The following is a 19,487-nucleotide window of genomic DNA, read 5'->3' on the forward strand; positions in this document are numbered from 1 at the left end:
CGTACTCTTGATGAAGTTCTATTTTCATTAGGAAGCCTTATAAAGCCAGTTTTCATATTGCTGCACCTACTTGTTCCTGGTTCTCTGTTGATACCAAAAGTACTCTACACCAGAACAGTACGAGAATGTTTTGAAGCAATTTGATTTATACTTTTGTGAATTTTCATAGTTGTCTTCAAGTATGGTTTCAAGGAGTGGAAGACTTTTAAAAAAAAAAAATATGTTTATTCAAAGTTTTTCCAACAAAAATTTTCAACCAGTTAATCCCCCTCCCTCCCGTAACAGAAAAGAAAAAAGAACAGAACATAAACATATCAATCAAACATAATACAGAACTTGTACAATAGGTTTCTCCCGCACATATTAACCCTCCCGTATGCTTTTACAAATACCACCCTGGGAAAAAAAAACTCCCCCCACCCGCCCAAATATCCCCCCCCCCTCCCTCCCTGGGCTGCTGCTGCTGACCGAGCTCCTTCTAGCGCTCCGCGAGATAGTCTAGGGATGGTTGCCACTGCCTGAAGAACCCCTGCGTCGACCCTCTCAAGACAAACTTTATCCTCTCCAGCTTAATGAACCCTGCCATGTCATTTATCCAGGCTTCCACACTGGGGGGGTTTTGCGTCCTTCCATAATAGCAAGATCCTCCGCTGGGCTACCAGGGACGCAAAGGCCAGAATACCGGCCTCTTTCGCCTCCTGCTCGTCCGCCCCCCCCAAATAATGCCAGCCCCCAACTTGGTTTGACCTGGACTTTCACCACCTTGGACATAGTCCTCGCGAAACCCCTCCAGAACCCATTCAGTGCCTGGCACGACCAAAACATGTGGACGTGGTTCGCCGGGCTTCCCGAGCACCTCCCACATCTGTCCTCCACCCCAAAGAACCTACTCAGCCTCGCCCCTGTCATATGCGCTCTGTGAATAACCTTAAACTGTATCAGGCTGAGCCTGGCACATGAAGAGGAATTGACCCTACTCAGGGCATCCACCCACAGACCCTCTTCAATCTCCTCCCCCAACTCCACCTCCCCACTTGCCCTTCAGCTCCTCTACCAAAGCCTCCCCCTCTTCTTTCATCTCCTGATATATCGCCAAAACTTGCTTGATTAGGGATAGTCAGCACGGATTTGTGAGGGGTAGGTCTTGCCTTACAAGTCTTATTGAATTCTTTGTTGAGGTGATCAAGCATGTGGATGAAGGTAAAGCAGTGGATGTAGTGTACATGGATTTTAGTAAGGCATTTGATAAGGTTCCCCATGGTAGGCTTCTGCAGAAAGTAAGGAGGCATGGGATAGTGGGAAATTTGGCCAGTTGGATAACGAACTGGCTAACCGATAGAAGTCAGAGAGTGGTGGTGGATGGCAAATATTCAGCCTGGATCCCAGTTACCAGTGGCGTACCGCAGGGATCAGTTCTGGGTCCTCTGCTGTTTGTGATTTTCATTAATGACTTGGATGAGCGAGTTGAAGGGTGGGTCAGTAAATTTGCAGACGATACGAAGATTGGTGGAGTTGTGGATAGTAAGGAGGGCTGTTGTCGGCTGCAAAGAGACATAGATAGGATGCAGAGCTGGGCTGAGAAGTGGCAGATGGAGTTTAACCCTGAAAAGTGTGAGGTTGTCCATTTTGGAAGGACAAATATGAATGTGGAATACAGGGTTAACGGTAGAGTTCTTGGCAATGTGGACGAGCAGAGATATCTTGGGGTCTATGTTCATACATCTTTGAAAGTTGCAATTCAAGTGGATAGAGCTGTGAAGAAGGCCTATGGTGTGCTAGTGTTCATTAACAGAGGGATTGAATTTAAGAGCCGTGAGGTGATGATGCAGCTGTACAAAACTTTGTTAAGGCCACATTTGGAGTACTGCGTACAGTTCTCGTCGCCTTATTTTAGGAAGGATGTGGAAGCTTTGGAAAAGGTGCAAAGGAGGTTTACCAGGATGTTGCCTGGAATGGAGAGTAGGTCTTACGGGGAAAGGTTGAGGGTGCTCGGCCTTTTCTCATTAGAACGGAGAAGGATGAGGGGCGACTTGATAGAGGTTTATAAGATGATCAGGGGGATAGATAGAGGTTTATAAGATGATCAGGGGGATAGATAGAGTAGACAGTCAGAGACTTTTTCCCCGGGTGGAACAAACCATTACAAGGGGACATAAATTTAAGGTGAAAGGTGGAAGATATAGGAGGGATATTAGAGGTAGGTTCTTTACCCAGAGAGTAGTGGGGGCATGGAATGCACTGCCTGTGGAAGTAGTTGAGTCGGAAACATTAGGGACCTTCAAGCAGCTATTGGATAGGTACATGGATTATGGTAAAATGATATAGTGTAGATTTATTTGTTCTTAAGGGCAGCACAGTAGCATTGTGGATAGCACAATTGCTTCACAGCTCCAGGGTGCCAGGTTCGATTCCAGCTTGGGTCACTGTCTGTGCGGAGCCTGCACATCCTCCCGTGTCTGCGTGGGTTTCCTCCAGGTGCTCTGGTTTCCTCCCACAGTACAAAGATGTGCAGGTTAGGTGGATTGGGCATGATAAATTGCCCTTAGTGACCAAAATTGCCCTTAGTGTTGGGTGGAGGTGTTGACTTCCGGTAGGGTGCTATTTCCAAGAGTCGGTGCAGACTCAATGGGCCGAAAGGCCTCCTGCACTGTAAATTCTATGGTAATCTATGATTAATCGTGGACAAAGGTTCGGCACAACATCGTGGGCCGAAGGGCTTGTTCTGTGCTGTATTTTTCTATGTTCTATGTTCTTTCATCTCCTGATATATCGCTAAAACCTTGCCTTCTCCGACCCATACGCCCAAAATCACCCTGTCCTGAATCCGCTGTGCCGGGAGCGACGGGAATTCCCTCACCTGCCGCCTCACAAACGCCCTCACTTGCATATACCTGAACGCATTTCCCGGGGGTAACCTGAACTTCTCCTGCGCCCCTAGGCTCGCAAATGTCCTGTCTATAAACAGGTCCCCCATCCTTCTGATCCCTGCCCGATGCCAGCTCCGAAACCCCCCATCCATCCTCCCTGGGACGAACCGATGGTTCTCCTGGATCGGGGACCGCACCGAAGCTCCCATCGCACCCCATGTCGTCTCCACTGGCCCCAGATCTTTAGCGTTGCCGCCACTACCTGACTCGTGGTGTACCTTATCGGCGAGAGCGGCAGCGATGCCGTCACCAGCGCCCTCAGGCTCGTTCCTTTGCAGGACGCCATCTCCAACCTCTTCCATGCCACCCCCTCTCCCTCTATTACCCACTTACAGATCATCGCTACGTTGGCTGCCCAATAATAGCCATCCAGATTCGGCAACGCCAGCCCTCCTCTGTCCCTACTATGCTCCAGAAACCCCCTCCTTACCCTCGGGGTCCTGTTTGCCCACACAAAACCCAAGATGCTCCTACCTATCCGCTTAAAAAAGGCCTTGGTAATCATAATAGGAAGGCACTGGAACACGAAAAGAAACCTTGGGAGGACCATCATTTTAATCGACTGTACCCTGCCCGCTAGCGAGAGTGGCAACACATCCCATCTTTTGAAGTCCTCCTCCATCTGTTCCACCAGCCGCGTCAAATTAAGTTTGTGCAGGGCCTCCCAGCTCCTAGCTACCTGGATCCCCAAGTACCGAAAGCTCCTTGCCGCCCTCCTCAACGGTAGGTCCTCTATCACTCTTCCCTGGTCCCTTGGATGCACCACAAAGAACTCATTTTTCCCTATGAGCTTGTAGCACGAGAAGTCCCCAAACTCCCTTAGGATCCGCATGACCTCCACCATCCCCTCCACTGGATCTGCCACATACAGCAACAGGTCATCCGCATACAGCGACACTCTATTCTCCTCTCCCCCTCGGATCACCCCCCTCCAGTTCCTGGTCTCCCTCAATGCCATGGCCAAAGGCTCAATTGCTAATGAAAGCAACAGGGGAGACAGGGGGTACCCCTGCCTCGTCCCTCGATACAGCCGAAAATACTCCGACCTCCGCCGATTCATAGCCACACTCTCCACCGGGGCTCTATATAGGAGCTTAACCCAACTAATAAACCCCTCCCCAAACCTCCGCAACACTTCCCAGAGATACTCCCACTCCACCCGGTCAAAGGCCTTCTCCGCGTCCTTAGCTGCCACTATCTCAGCCTCTCCCTCCACCGATGGCATCATGATCACGTTTAGGAGCCTCCGCACATTGGTGTTTAGCTGCCTGCCCTTTACAAATCCCGTCTGGTCCTCATGAATCACCCCCGGGACACAGTCCTCAACTCTCGTAGCCAGCACTTTTGCCAGCAACGTAGCATCCACATTGAGGAGTGAGATCGGTCTATATGACCCACATTGCAGTGGGTCCTTGTCCCGCTTCAGGATCAGAGAGATCAGCGCCCCGGACATTGTCGGGGGCAGGGTCCCCCCTCCCTTGCCTCATTGAAAGTCCTCACTAGCAACGGGGCTAACTGGTCCGTATACTTCCTGTAAAACTCAACCAGGAACCCATCTGGCCCGGGGCCTTCCCCCGCCTGCATGCTCCCCAGTCCTTTAACCAGCTCCTGCAACCCAATTGGCGCCCCCAAACCAGCCACCTCCTGCTCCTCCCCCCTCGGGAACCTCAGTTGATCTAGGAATCGCCGCATCCCCTCTTTCTTCCGCTGGGGGCTGAGATCTGTACAGCTCCTCATAAAAGTCCTTAAATGCCTCATTTACTTTCACCGCACTCCGCACCGTAGTTCCCCTGCTATCCTTGACTCCACCTATCTCCCTCACTGCCATCCTCTTACGGAGCTGATGTGCCAGCATCCGGCTCGCCTTCTCCATACTCGTACATCGCCCCCTGTGCTTTCCTCCACTGTGCCTCTGCCTTCCCTGTGGTCAACAGGTCGAATTCGCCTGAATGGAGACTTCGCATCTCCCCATGTAGTCCCTCCTCGGAGGGCCTCTGCATACTCCTGTCTACCCTTAGAATCTCCCCCACTAACCTCTCCCTTTCCCTGCCCTCTCTCTTCTCCCCTGTGAGCACTGATGGAGATTAACTCTCCCATGACCACCACCTTCAGCGCCTCCCATACTACCCCCACCTGCACCTCCCCATTGTCGTTGGCCTCAAAATACCTTTCAATGCCCTCCCGCACACCACCTCATCCACCAGTAATCCCACATCCAGACGCCACAGCGGGCGTTGGTCCCTCTCCTCTCCTAACTCCAGCTCCACCCAGTGCGGGGCGTGGTCTGAGATGGCTATGGCCGAGTACTCCGTTCCCTCCACTTTCGGGATCCGCGCCCTACTCAAAACAAAAAAATCTATCCGGGAGTAGGCTCTCTGTACATGAGAAAAAAAAGAAAATTCCCCGGCCAGGGGCCTAGCAAATCTCCACGGATCTACTCCCCTTCCCCCCCCCCCCCCCCCCCCCCCCCCCTCTCCCCCCCCCCCATCTGGTCCATAAACCCCCTAAGCACCTTGGCCGCAGCCGGCCTCTTCCCCGTCCTAGATCTGGAGCGATCTAATGCTGGGTCCAACACCGTGTTGAAATCCCCCAATCAAGCTTCCTGCTTCCAGATCCGGAATCCGCCCCAACATGCGCTTCATAAATCCAGCATCATCCCAGTTCGGGGCGTATATGTTTACCAATACCACCCACCCCCCCTGCAGCCTACTGCTCACCATCACGTATCGACCTCCATTGTCCACTACAATATTCTTGGCCTCAAATGACACCTGCTTCCCCACCAGTATTGCCACCCCTCTGTTCTTTGCATCCAGCCCCAAATGGAATACCTGTCCTCCCCATCCCTTTCGTAACCTGACCTGGTCTGCCACCTTCAAATGTGTCTCCTGAAGTGGAAGACTTCTGTTTGCTGTTTACTGAATAAACAATTCCGAAGTTTCACAGGTCACAAAAAAACAGTTTTTACTGTCTGAACCTGTGATATAGACTACTGGTTTATCATTTCCATGCAGAGAAGAGACCAGACGCTGGAATGCAATCCCCAAAGTGCCGGTTGTTACAGACACCTGGTCAGCTCTCAACAGTGTCTAAGAGGCAGAACCAGAGCCATTACTTTGATAAGATGGTGTGGAAAGATCGATTCTTTCCAGGTGTGATAATATGAGAAATAGGGTGTGGTTATTTTATAAACTAACTTTATTGAAATTAAAGAAAAAATAATTAACTTTCAAACTTCAACTCTTAATAGTATAAATAATAATTGCTTATTGTCACAAGTGGCTTCAATGAAGTTACTGTGTGAAAAGCCCCTCCACTAGCAGATTACATGCAGTTTCTTAACCTTAACACACTAGTTCCCATTAAACACCACTTTAAATAGACATGGTCATTCCACTTACGCAGATGGGCAAAGGCAATACTTGCGTTTAGGAAGCAACTTTTCTTCTGTTAGGGACACTCCTTCTGAACTCTTTTTCAAAGCCTGTCTCGGTGGCAACTTTCATGACCTCTCTCGGTCAATTTCCAATGTCTTGCCCTCTGTAACTTTCATGAATCTCTCTCTTGCAATCGCTCTCACTAAGCGCTGCCCAGCCCCTCAAAGAAAGGTTCTCTGTTGGGGTTTCCAGGCTTGAACCCATCAACGTTATCTTGGCTGTTTGATTGCCCACTCCGTATAAAAAAAGAACAAAGCAATTGTCTTGATATGCAACTAACGTCCCAACTAAGTTTAAGTCTGACTGGGACAATGTAACTCGGCCAGGTGTGGGCATACTCCTCTGACTCTTTGGCAGCAGGTTTTTTTTCCCTCCATCTGTTTAACCCCTAAATTGCCTGCTACAATAGGGTCTCATTTCTGGACGTACTTTTCTAATATCTCCCTCGTGTAACATGGTTATGCCTCTAATTCCCATGTATTAAACAGCAGCACCTTCTCTGCGATAGTCTTCAGTACCGTAACCCTGCAAGGCTGCGTACTTCGCCCCATACTATTCTCCCTATACACACATGATTGGGTGACAAAATTTGGCTCCAACTCCATCTGCAAGTTTGCTGATGACTGTAGATGGTTGGATCTCGAACAACGATGAGTCAGAGTACAGGAGGGAGATAGAGAACCTAGTGGACTGGTGTAACAACAACAATCTCCCTCAATGTCAGCAAAACTAAAGAACTGGACATTGACTTCAGGATGCAAAGTATTGTACACACCTCTGTCTGCATCAATGATGTCGAGATGGAGTCAGTTGACAGCTTCAAATTCCTAGGTTTACTCACCACCAATAATCTGCCCTTGTAGAAGGAACTTTAGTTGGCGGATTAGTTGCCTTAATACCCTGTATTCCTCCTTAACTGGCTGCTTGACTATATTTCATGGCAATAGGCACTTAGCAAAGCATGATGGATATATTAGCTTTATTTCAGTCAAGAAGTTCTGCATGTAATAGGCAGAAGGTCAGACTACGTAAACAAGTGCACAGCTGCACATTTTTCTGAGAGTAGACAATTATTATTGTTCTTGGGCTGGGAATTCAAGGCCTGTTGTTTACCTCTGCTCGCTTTTCTGTGTCTAGGCTTATCAAAGGAATGCCTCGTATTTTCTAAATATTGCTTATTAAACCATATAAAGTACTGCTATACTCTTGTAAGTTGGGGACAATTAGAAGGACGGTGGTCACTCTAACTCCCTTCACGAACTTCGTGTTATAATAAAAGACCTTTGCGAAACCTCGAAGTATTGGCTAGTTTTTTCCACAACAGTCCTGGTCCACCCACGTCGACACAAGAACAACAGCGCCTATACTTTCTCAGGAAACTAAAAATTCAACATATCCACATGACTCTGGCCAACTTTTACAGGTGCACCATAGAAAGCATCTATGGTGCATCCTATCTGGCTGCATCACAGCCTGGTTTGGCAACTGCTCAGTTGCCAAACTACAGACTCGTGAACATAGCCCAGTCCATCATGTGAACCCGCTTCCCATCCATTGACTCTGTCTATCTCCCACTGCTTTGGGGAAGCGGGCAGCATAATCAAAGACCCCTCCCACCCGGGTTATTTACTCTTCCAACTTCTTCCATCGGGCAGGAGATACAAAAGTCTGAACACTCACACACAGATTCAAAAACAGCTTCTTCCCTGCTGTTACCAAACTCCTGAATGACCCTCTTATGGACTGAACTGATGTCTCCTCACAACTTCTCTACTGAATAGTACTACACTCAGTATGCTTCACCATATATATATATATATATAAAATATATCACTGATTATCCCACAGAGCTAATGGGAAATACTTTCTCAGTTGAGGAAATTTGGAACAAGTGGGCATAATCTTAAAAAATAGAGTTGGGCCATTCCGACATGGCATCAGGAAACACTTTGTCGTTCAAATAGTGGAATAAATCTGCAATGAGGTTCCTCAGAAACTTTTTAAAAACTAAGATTGATGGGCGTCATTGAATATGAAGTTGAGGTTGTCATCCATGACTTAATTGAATGACCAACCTATCTTGAGGAACTGAATAACCTCCTGCTGTTCTTTTGCAGCTTGTGACTGATTGCATTGTGTATTGTATCCTATTTCGCCAGGTAAAAGAAACTGCAGTGCTCCTTTTTATTCTTTCAAGGAAGGTGGGCTTTGCTGGTTGGCTAGGCCAGCAATAATTGCCCATCCCTAATGGCCCTTGAGAAGGTGGTGGTGAGTTGCCTCCTTTAATCACTGCAATCCATATGATATTGGTACACCCACAGAACTGTTAGGGAGTGAGTTCCAGGATTTTGACCCAGCGACAATGAAGGAACAGCAATGCATTTCCAAGTCAGGATGGTGAGTGGCTTGAAGGGGAACTCCTTGATGGTGGTGTTCCCATGTTGCTGCCCTTGTCTTTCTAGATGGTAGTGATTGTGGATTTGGAAAGTGCTGCCTCAGAAGCCTTGGTGAGTTCCTACAGTGTATCTTGTAGATGGTACACTTTGCTGCTACTATATGTCAGTGGTGGAGGAAGTGAATGTTTGTGGATGGGGTTCCAATCAAACTGGCTGCTTTGTCCTGGATTGTGTCAAGCTTCTTTGTTGTTGGGACTGCACTAATCTAGGCAAGGGGAGAGTATTCTGCCACACTCCTGCCTTGTAGATTGTGGGCAGATTTTGGGGAACCCAAGCGCCACAGGATTCCTAGCCTCTGGCTTGCTCTTGTAGCCACAGTATTTAGGTGGCTAGCTCAGTTCCGTCTCTGGTCAATTGAAACTCCCAGGATGTTGTTTGATTGATTTATTGTCACAGGTATCGAAGTACAGTGAAAAGTATTTTTCTGGGCGGCACGGTGGCGCAGTGGGTAGCATTGCTGCCTCTCAGTGCCGAGGTCCCAGGTTCACTGAATTTTCTTTTTTAAAAAAAAAAAAAGTATTTTTCTACAGCCAAGGGAATGTACACAGTACGTACATAGTAGACAAAAATAAAAATCGACAGAGTACATTGACAAATGTTCCATCAACAAATAGTGATTGGTTACATCATATTGGGGGATGCCGCATGTTCCATCAACAAATAGTGATTGGTTACATCATATTGGGGGATGCCGCAATGATAATATCATTGAATATCAAGGAATGATGCTTCGATTCTCTCTTGTTGGAACGTGGCATGAATGCTACTTGCCACTTGTCAGCCCAAGCCTGGGCATTGTCCGGGTCGTGCTGCATTTCGACATCGACTGCTTAAGTATCTGAGGAGTCTCAAATGGTGCTGATCATTATGCAATCATCAGTGAACATCCTCAATTTCTGACGTTATGATGGAAGGTAGGTCATTTAATGAGGCAGCTGAAGATTGTTGGACCTGCTGATTCTCAATTCTCAGAATCAAATACTGCTAGGCACCCCACATTAATGATGGCTCAGCCGAAAGAAATGTGCTTGCAGAGGTAGATAAAGAAGAATTGCTTTTGTTTTTGGAAGAATGGACCGTTCTAAAAACGTTATAGTTGCGAACAGAGGTTTGATCAAAAACAAGGTAAAGACCGATAAGTTGTGCAAGTTTTGCATGAATAAGCATTTATCCTTCAATATTATACAATTGAACTTTGGAATACCAGTGTGTTCTAGAACTTCAGTTGAAATGCATTGGGCCGGGTTTTCCACCTCTCCACTGCGTGTTTTGTGGCAGCAGAGTGGGCATGCCATTGGTCGGCAGTCCGCCGCTGTCAATGGGGTTTCCCATTCTACGCGGGGTTCACCATTGGCGCGACCGGAAGATCCGCTGGCGAGAATGGCTGGAAAATTCTGACTATTTGTACAGTTTTTTTTGTTTTCAACACCTACTGATTCCGTCCTCCTATCCCAGCTTAATTACCTGTTATGTGCATAATGCTGCATTTCATCACGAGACTATTTTTCGTGTAATTTTACTTTGCCTAAAACAGGCAGAGCATTGATAACAAATTTGATAAAACATTCTTCCAGAATACCATCCGTATTCTTCAGGCCCCCCAATATTCAAATGAGTGAAATCGGCTCTGCAAAAAAACAGACTTGTTTTCAAGCAGCCTTCACCTGACTTACCCTCCTCTCTCATGTGTTTTGTTTAACTGTGTGGCTGGGAAATTTCTTGGAGCTGCTCCCACTCCATCACCACACTTCACTGAAGACCATCGGCAACCTTATTTACATGTATAAACGGAGCTCTTGTTTCAAAGTAACACGAACGGATCTAAAGCAGCTCCAAAAAATGTCCTTGGTTTATCTTGCAGCATTGTCTCTGTATCTCTCAACTGCCCTTTGTAATCCTTACTTGAAAAACATATGTTCAACAGTACATGCCCGGCCAGCCAAACTGCCTGACCCGAAACCCAGCAACATCCAAAATCTGGCATGGATTCGGTCTTGAAGCTGCTGGTTTTGAGACACTTGCATATATTCCCATTTTTTAAGAATCTAATTTGTTTTGTTGGTACCACTCCTGAAATTCCACATTCAATATTTAAATCCACATAAAATCATTTTAGCCTAACAGTGATGCCATGCATCTGTGACTGTAGATTAGAGCAAAAGTCTGAGTGTACAAACTATCTTGTATATTTAGAACATTTTTTACTTCTAAATCAGATTGGATTGATTCTACCAGCAGATGGTACTAAAACCATTGGGTCATCACTGCATGCAGTTAATTTTACAATGGGTCGGTGTGGGGTGCGGTGAAACGATGAAATGAGCATCAATTCAGATAGTGGCAGCCAGCTGAAGGCTTTAGGAGGCCTTGTAAACTAGTGATGGGATAGTAGTATTGAATGAACATTGAACTTCTCTGCAATTTTATCTTTTTTTAGCTCCAAAATGTAACCTGAATACATCCCTAGTGATTATTGAAGAGTCTGAGTTGCATGAGGTATCGTAATTTTAATTTTGTTTACTTCATGGTTTACAATTTTGCAGTCTGGGAAGGAAATTTGATATGATTATTGGTGTACTATGTTAATTCCTGTGTTTACATGCACGTTTTAAAAAGTAGGGAAGTTATGCTTCGGTTGCACAGGACACTGGTAAGACCACATTTTGGGTACTGTGAACAGTATTGATCTCAAAGAAGGACGTAAATGCATAAGAAGCAATTCGGGGGAGGTTTACGAATGGGACCGTTGTCTTGGGAGGAAAGGTTGGACAAGCCAAGCTTGTATCCATTGGAGTTTAGAGTAAGGGGTGACTTGATTTAAACTTGTATGATCTTGAAGGGTCTTGACTGTGGATGTGGAGGGGTGTTAACTCTTGTGGGATAATTTAGAACTAGGGGTCACTGTTTTAAGTGAACAGCCCCTTGTATTTAGACAGAAATTAGGAGAATCTTTCTGATATTGAAAGTCTTTGGAACTCCCTTCCTCAAAAGACCGTGGAAGCAGAGTCTATGAATATTTTTAAGGCAGAGGGAAATAGATCCTTGATAAGCAAGGGGGTGAAAGGTTACTGGGGGTGTGCGGGAGGTTACAATCAGTTCAGCCATGATCTTATTGAATGACGGAGCAAGCTCAAACGGTCACGTGGCCAACTCCTGCTCCTAATTTGAATGTTCGTAAAAGTTGGCTTATGCAGAAAGTTTCAAACTATATACCTATTTAACAATAATATGCTACTTTATATATTTTATGGGTACACTACAAAGCATAATAATGATTGTGTGCACTTTATAAATTAGTGTAGTTTAATGGACTATAAGAACAAACTTAAATGTTGCAACATGATCTACTGAATGGGGCCATGTGTAATTTGGTTGCAAATATGAACAATTGAAATTTGGTACTTAATCATTACATTCCTTTCATATTTAAGTGCTATGGGGAAGGTACTATTTCTTATAATGACTGGCTGCGTTATGTATTTACATGTAGAGTACCTTGCAGTGTGATTCTATACAAGCTGACTTAAGAATTTGTTTTGCAGAAATTGATGGATGGCCAGATTACAGTCCGAGAATTTTTCAAACTCTTGAAAGTTCAAACCCATGCACAAAAATCTCGCCAGAGTGAGCTACAAGTTAATGTAAGAATGTGGCTACAAATGTCCAGACTCTTGAATTCTTTACACTCAATCGCATACTGAAAAGCCTCCTCTAGCTGGGTATCGGCATGAAAATGCCAACCAATGAGATGTTTTTTTGTTGTTGTGTATTTTAAATCTTTTAAATGTGTTTTTGTGTACTTTTGACTTGTGGCTGTCCTTTTTTAAATGCATCACAGTACACAAGTTTGAAATTCAGCTGCAGCTTAAATTGACAAATATTGCAAGATTTCTACAGTTCTGTTATTTCCAAGGTTTGAAAGAGGAGCCAAGTTGCTTGCCTGAAATGTAAACATCCGTCTTCTGGTTTTCCAGTGGCTAGTGAGGGCTGAAATTGAGCATTATCTGTGTGCCCAACTTTTTAATAAACGATAACAATGAAATCTAGATGTTGTTTGGATTGCTAATCAGACAAATGAAAATCAACAATGGGTGCACAGATTTCTAAATAACTACGTACATTGTGTAAAATCTTGGAATTGTTAAGCATAGAAGGAGACCATTCGTCCCTAAGTGTCATGCTGATTTTCTGCAAGAGCAACTCCGCTCGTCTTACTCCCACACCCTTCACACATAGCCTTGCAATTTCTATTCTATTTTTGGCCAATCCAATAGCCTACATAAAGCCACGATTATATCTGCCTTCTCCATGCTCAGACCACTTGCTGCGTTTATATACCCTGGCAGTGCTCCTGGCAACTTAGCTGTGCCACTTGGGTACTGGCAGTACTGGGGTGGCAGTGCCAAGGTGCCTGCATTCCAGGGGGAGGGCCAGGAGGCCACCATGCCCCTATCCCTGACCACCCAGGGGCCTCCGATGGCCCCGGAGACCGCCGCGTACCGTTACACCTGGCTCATGTTCTTGTGGACCAGTACTGGTTGGCACCCGGCTCTAGCCTCCCTGAGGAGGTCGGTAGATCCCAGGTAGGTAGGCCTTGAGTAGGTTTAAGATCTACTTTAGCAAGTGCTTTTGGGCAGAGTTCCGATTCTGACGCCTCGCGAGACTTGGGTATATCTCACGAGGCGTGGAGGCTGTCAGGAGGCCCATATGAGGCTCCACCCAGGATCTTCAGGCCGCATTGTGCTCTCACTTGAGCGCAACGCAGCCACTGAATCGCGCCCCTTGTGTCCATTGTTCCCATGTGCAAACCTGGTGATTTATTGATATACAGCAGCACTGATTGGGATCAAGTATTTCAAAGCAGTAAACAGTTTGTCGCAGCTTCTATATGATGCTCCAAACTCTCGTCAAAATTGTATTTGTAAAATATTTTATTAAGGCCACAAAATTGTGTAATATTTCATTTCCACGTCATGTCAGATTCAAGAAAACTGGGCTTTTTTTTTATAAAAAAAGAAATCAAATGGACAACAAATTTGATTAGAGTCTTGTATTAATACCAATTACTGTTGGAGAAAGTGTACTTGCGTGACATTCTTAATTCATTAACTGAAATTACAGGTAGACCTGTAATCACCAGTGTTACACAGCTCACAAACTCATCATCACAATCCAAGATTAGAAAATGTGAAACTATAATTTTATTGTTGGATCTTTTTGCAGTTTAAATGGAAATAAGTATCTTGGTGTCTTTTACAACCTCTAGCTGTCCCAAAGAGCTTTACTACCAATGAAGTGGCCGGTTTAGCACAGTTGGCTGGACAGCTAGTTCTTGATGCAGAGCGAGGCCAACAGCACGGGTTCAGTTTCCAGATCATGCAGGCTTGCCTTTTCAGCCATGTCCCTCGCCTAAGGTGTGGTGATCCTCAGGTTAAATCACCACAAGTCAGCTCTCTTTCTCCCTCTCTTTCCCCCACCCCCACAGGGGAAAGCAGCCTATGGTCATATGGGACTATGGCGACTTTACTTTTACTTATTAAGTGTACAATTTGGGAAGCACAGCAGCCAACTTACACATAGCAGAATTCCATAATCAACAATGAAATAAATGACCAAATAATCTGTTTTGGATGTTGATTGAGGTGTAAATGTTTGCTAAGAATTCAGATGAGGTCCCGATGTTTTCTTTATTTGAACTGTGTTGTGATCTTGTTCAGATCCACCCTGAGCAATCTGCCATCTCTTCCGAGTGATGGCACTTTTGATCATGCATCACTCCCTCAGTACTAGACTAGAATATCTGCCAAGACTGAAGTCTCTGGAGTTAGGCTTGAACCACAACCGTCTTATTCTGAGATGAAATGGAGATAAAATGCAGACCATTATACCTGATCCAGAGAGAGAATGTCTGAGGCATGGAGAAAATGACCGAATATGAATTCTTTAATCGAATGTGGCATTGTTTCTTTGAGTTGATATGCTTTTAGGCAGGCTGGAGTGTCCTTGTGTCAAATTACTAGAATGAACCATTACCCCTTTTAACTGTTTTACTAATACCTCTATCAATTTTGTGAAACAATTGTAATTGTGATTCAAGACACTTTATTATTGCTGTGTTTTGTTCATGTTTTGGTCAGGTTGAATTGGACAAGTCTTCAGCCTTTGAAAATTGGCTGGCAGTGAAGTTTATTCACCGACCAAAACGAGAAGTCTATGAAGAGGACAGCAGTGCTCTCTCTGCGGCCATAGCTGAGTAAGATCTTCAACGTTTACATCAGATGATGGCTCTCAACTGCAGTCATTGATTTATATATAATTTTTACTTTCTTCGGAAGTGTGGAATTAACTTTATCTGATAACTTGCTAGTTACCAGGGAAACATCTAATTGCTAAAAACTATTGAAATGCCCATGGGCAGCACGGTAGCACAGTGGTTAGCACTGTCGCTTCACAGCTCCAGGGTCCCAAGTTCGATTCCTGGCTTGGGTCACTGTCTGTGCGGAGTCTGCATGTTCTCCCTGTGTCTGCGTGGGTTTCCTCCGGGTGCTCTGGTTTCCTCCCGCAGTCCAAAGATGTGCAGGTTCGGTGGATTGGCCATGCTAAAATTGCACTGTGTCCAAAAAAGTAGTGAGGTTACGGGGATAGGGTGGAGGTATGGGCTTAAGTGGGATGCTCTTTCCAAGCGCTGGTGCAAAAAAAGGTTAGGTGGGGTTATGGGGATAGAGTGGAGGTGTGGGCTTAGTAGGGTGCTGTTTCCAAGGGCTGGTGCAGACTCGATGGGCCGAATGGTCTCCTTCTGCACTGTAGATTCAATGAGTACACCACAAGATCTTACTCCTGTGTCTGCGACGGTTTCCTCCGGGTGCTCTGGTTTCCACTCACAGTCCAAAAATAATAATAATTATTAGATGTGCAGGTTGGGTGGATTGGTCATTCTAAATTCCCCTTAGTGGGGTTACTTCATTACCGGGATAGGGTGGAGGCGTGGGGCTTAAGTAGAGTGCTCTTTCCAAGGGCCGGTGGAGACTCGTTGGGCTGAATGGCCTCCTTCTGCACTGTAAATTCTAAGAAGAATATTTTATTTGACCTGTTTCCTGCTGGTCACTGGATTTAAGGGATCCTTAAAAGTAGAATAATCTTTTTTAAAGTACCCAATTCACATTTTTCCAATTAAGGGGCAATTTAGCGTGACCAATCCACCTATCCTACACACCTTTGGGTTGTGGGGTGAGACCCACGCAGACACAGGAAGAATGTGCAAACTCCATACGGACAATGATCCAGGGCCAGGATTGAACCCGAGTTCTTGGCGCCGTGAGGGGGGAGGGTGCAGGCATGGGCTTAAGTGAGCTGCTCTTTCCAAGGGCTGATGTAGACTCATTGGGCTGATTGGCCTCCTTCTGCATTGTAAATTCCATGATTTTATGAGCCAGTGGGTCACTGTGCTGTCCAAAAGTAGAATAATCTTGGCACACTATCTCTTGTACAGAGAACTTTGATTTCAGCCTATTTTTGATTTGAGGAATTTGCCGATGGGACTTTTTTAAAGAAAATATTTTATTGAGGCATATATAGTTTTAACATTTTAACATTCTAAACAACAGAATGGTCCAGCACACGCAAAAACCCCGCAATAACATACCCAACTGACCCCTGCCCTAACTCCTAGCTACCCATACCTTAGATTCCCTGCCCTTATTCTTCACTTCCATGCCTCCCCCCACTGCTACTCCTGCTGACGGTCAATTCTCCTTGAAGAAGTCGATGAACGACTGCCACCTCCGAGTGAACCCCTGTAATGAACCCCTGAAGGTGAACTGAATCTTCTCTAGCCTAAGAAACCCTGTCATGTCACTGACCCACACCCCCGACTTTGGAGGCTCCGAGTCCCTCCATCCCAGCAAAATCTGTCTCCGGGCCTCCAGGGAGGCAAAGGCCAAAATGTCGGCCTGAACTGGATCAGGCTGAGCCTGGCTCACGACGAGGATGCATTGACTCCTCAGAGCCTTCTCCCATAAACCCGACTTCCAACTCTTCCTCCCTCTTCACCTCCCCGATTGGGACCCCTTCCCACTCCATCAGTTCCTTAAATATTTCCGAGACCCTCCCCTCCCCAACCCCTGTTCTAGACAACACCTTATCCTGTAGTCCCTTTAGAGGGAGGCGAGGGAAGCTTAGAACATGCCTCCGGACAAAATCCTGTACCTGCAGGTACTGGAATCCATTTCCACCCAGTAACTCAAACTCCTCCTCTAGCTCCTCCAGGCTCGGGAAACCCTCCTCAGTGAAGAGATCCCCAAATCACTCAATCCCTGCCTGCTGCCACCTCCTAAGGGCCCCCCCCCCCCTGCCCGGACCAAACCTGTGATTATCACAGATCGGTGACCATACCGACTCCCCCTCCAGTCTCATGTGTTGCCTCCATTGGCCCCACACTCTCAGGGCTGCCACTACCACTGCACTTGTGGAGTAACGAGCTGGCGAGAACGGCAGAGGTGCTGTTAACAGAGCCTTCAGACTTGTGCTCTTGCAAGATGTCGCCTCCATTCGCTCCCACATAGACCCCTCCCCCCCCCACTACCCATTTCCGAATCATCGAAATATTGGCTGCCCAGTAATAGGTAATAAAGTTCGGAAGGGCCAAGCTTCCTTCCCGTGCCCCCGCTCAAGAAGGACCTTCTTCACCCTCTGGTCTTTCCCGGCCCATAAAAAACCCGAGATTGCCGCATTCATCTTGCTAAAAAATGCCTTGGGGTGAAGATCGGGAGACGCTGAAACACAAATAACAATCTCGGGAGGACTATCATCTTCACAGTTTGTACCCTCCCTGCCAATGACAGCGGGAGCATGTCCCACCTACGGAAGTCCCCTTTAATTTGCTCAATTACCCTGCCCAAATTTAGTTTATGAAGCTGACCCCCAGTCCCTTATCACTTGAATCCCCAACTACCTAAAACTCCTTCCCATCACTTTGAAAGGCATCTCCCTCAGTCTCCTCTCCTGCCCCCTTGCCTGGATCGCAAAAATCTCACTCTTGCCCATATTCCGTTTGTAACCTGAGAACCGGCTAAATTCCTCCAGTAATCCCATAATTCCTGCGATTTCCCCTCAACAGGTCTGTTCTATAAAGGAGTAAATCATCTGCACAGAGCGAGACCATATGTTCCACTCCTCCTCTCACTATCCCCTGCCAAATGTTCGATGCCCTCCGTGCCATTGCCAAAGGCTCTATGGCCAGGGCAAACCGTAGCGGGGAGAGTGGACACCCCTGCCTTGTCCCCTTGCACAGACTAAAATACTCTGATCGAACCCAGTTGATCCTTACATTTGCCACCAGACTGATATAGCAACCGGACCCAATCAACAAATCCCTGCCTGAACCCAAACCTTCCCAGGACATCCCACTTCCACTCTACCAGATCAAAGGCCTTTTCTGTATCCATAGCCACCACCACCACGACCTCACTCCCCTCCGCAGTCATTATTGTTACATTTAGGAGCCACCTAATGTTGGACGCGGGTGTCGTCCCTTCACAAATCCCGTCTGGTCCTCCCCTATTACCCCCAGAACACAATTCTTTGTATGCATGGCCAAGATCTTTGCCAGCAATTTTGTATCCACATTTAACAGCGAGATCTTCCTATACGACCCACGACCCACAACTCTCCAGATCCTTTTCCTGCTTCAAAATAAGGGGAATATATGCCTGCGATAACGTTCGGGGGAGCACTCCCAGCTCCTGGACTCATTAAAAACCTTTACCACAAGTGGCCCCAACAGCCCGGAAAACTTTTTATAAAACTCAACCGGGTATCCATCAGGTCCCAGGGCCTTACCCGATTGCATCGCCTCCCAATCCGTCTGTAACCTCCCCCAGCCCAATTGGGGCTCCCAAACCCTCCACCAACTCATATATCCTTGGAAACTCCAGCACCCCCCCCACCTCCGCCGTCTGTCTCTCGTCGGTCTGTCTGTCTCTCGTCGGTCTGTCTGTCTCTCGTCGGTCTGTCTGTCTCTCGTCGGTCTGTCTGTCTCTCGTCGGTCTGTCTGTCTCTCGTCGGTCTGTCTGTCTCTCGTCGGTCTGTCTGTCTCTCGTCGGTCTGTCTGTCTCTCGTCGGTCTGTCTGTCTCTCGTCGGTCTGTCTGTCTCTCGTCGGTCTGTCTGTCTCTCGTCGGTCTGTCTGTCTCTCGTCGGTCTGTCTGTCTCTCGTCGGTCTGTCTGTCTCTCGTCGGTCTGTCTGTCTCTCGTCGGTCTGTCTGTCTCTCGTCGGTCTGTCTGTCTCTCGTCGGTCTGTCTGTCTCTCGTCGGTCTGTCTGTCTCTCGTCGGTCTGTCTGTCTCTCGTCGGTCTGTCTGTCTCTCTCTCGTCGGTCTGTCTGTCTCTCTCTCGTCGGTCTGTCTGTCTCTCTCTCGTCGGTCTGTCTGTCTCTCTCTCGTCGGTCTGTCTGTCTCTCTCTCGTCGGTCTGTCTGTCTCTCTCTCGTCGGTCTGTCTGTCTCTCTCTCGTCGGTCTGTCTGTCTCTCTCTCGTCGGTCTGTCTGTCTCTCTCTCGTCGGTCTGTCTGTCTCTCTCTCGTCGGTCTGTCTGTCTCTCTCTCGTCGGTCTGTCTGTCTCTCTCTCGTCGGTCTGTCTGTCTCTCTCTCGTCGGTCTGTCTGTCTCTCTCTCGTC

General features: G+C 46.9%; 1 protein-coding gene across 1 annotated transcript in view; it reads left to right on the forward strand.

Moving 5' to 3' along the window:
- Positions 1-19,487, forward strand: part of knl1 (kinetochore scaffold 1) — a 240,322-nt gene that overhangs the window by 110,931 nt on the left and 109,904 nt on the right. Inside the window, exons 12-14 of the mRNA XM_072486289.1 lie at positions 11,258-11,316; positions 12,363-12,461; positions 14,958-15,073. Coding sequence (XP_072342390.1) covers positions 11,258-11,316; positions 12,363-12,461; positions 14,958-15,073 — 274 coding nt within the window. The remainder of the gene's footprint in view (positions 1-11,257; positions 11,317-12,362; positions 12,462-14,957; positions 15,074-19,487) is intronic.

The sequence above is a fragment of the Scyliorhinus torazame genome, chromosome 2 (assembly GCF_047496885.1).
Source record: "Scyliorhinus torazame isolate Kashiwa2021f chromosome 2, sScyTor2.1, whole genome shotgun sequence".
Classification (NCBI taxonomy): Eukaryota; Metazoa; Chordata; class Chondrichthyes; order Carcharhiniformes; family Scyliorhinidae; genus Scyliorhinus; species Scyliorhinus torazame.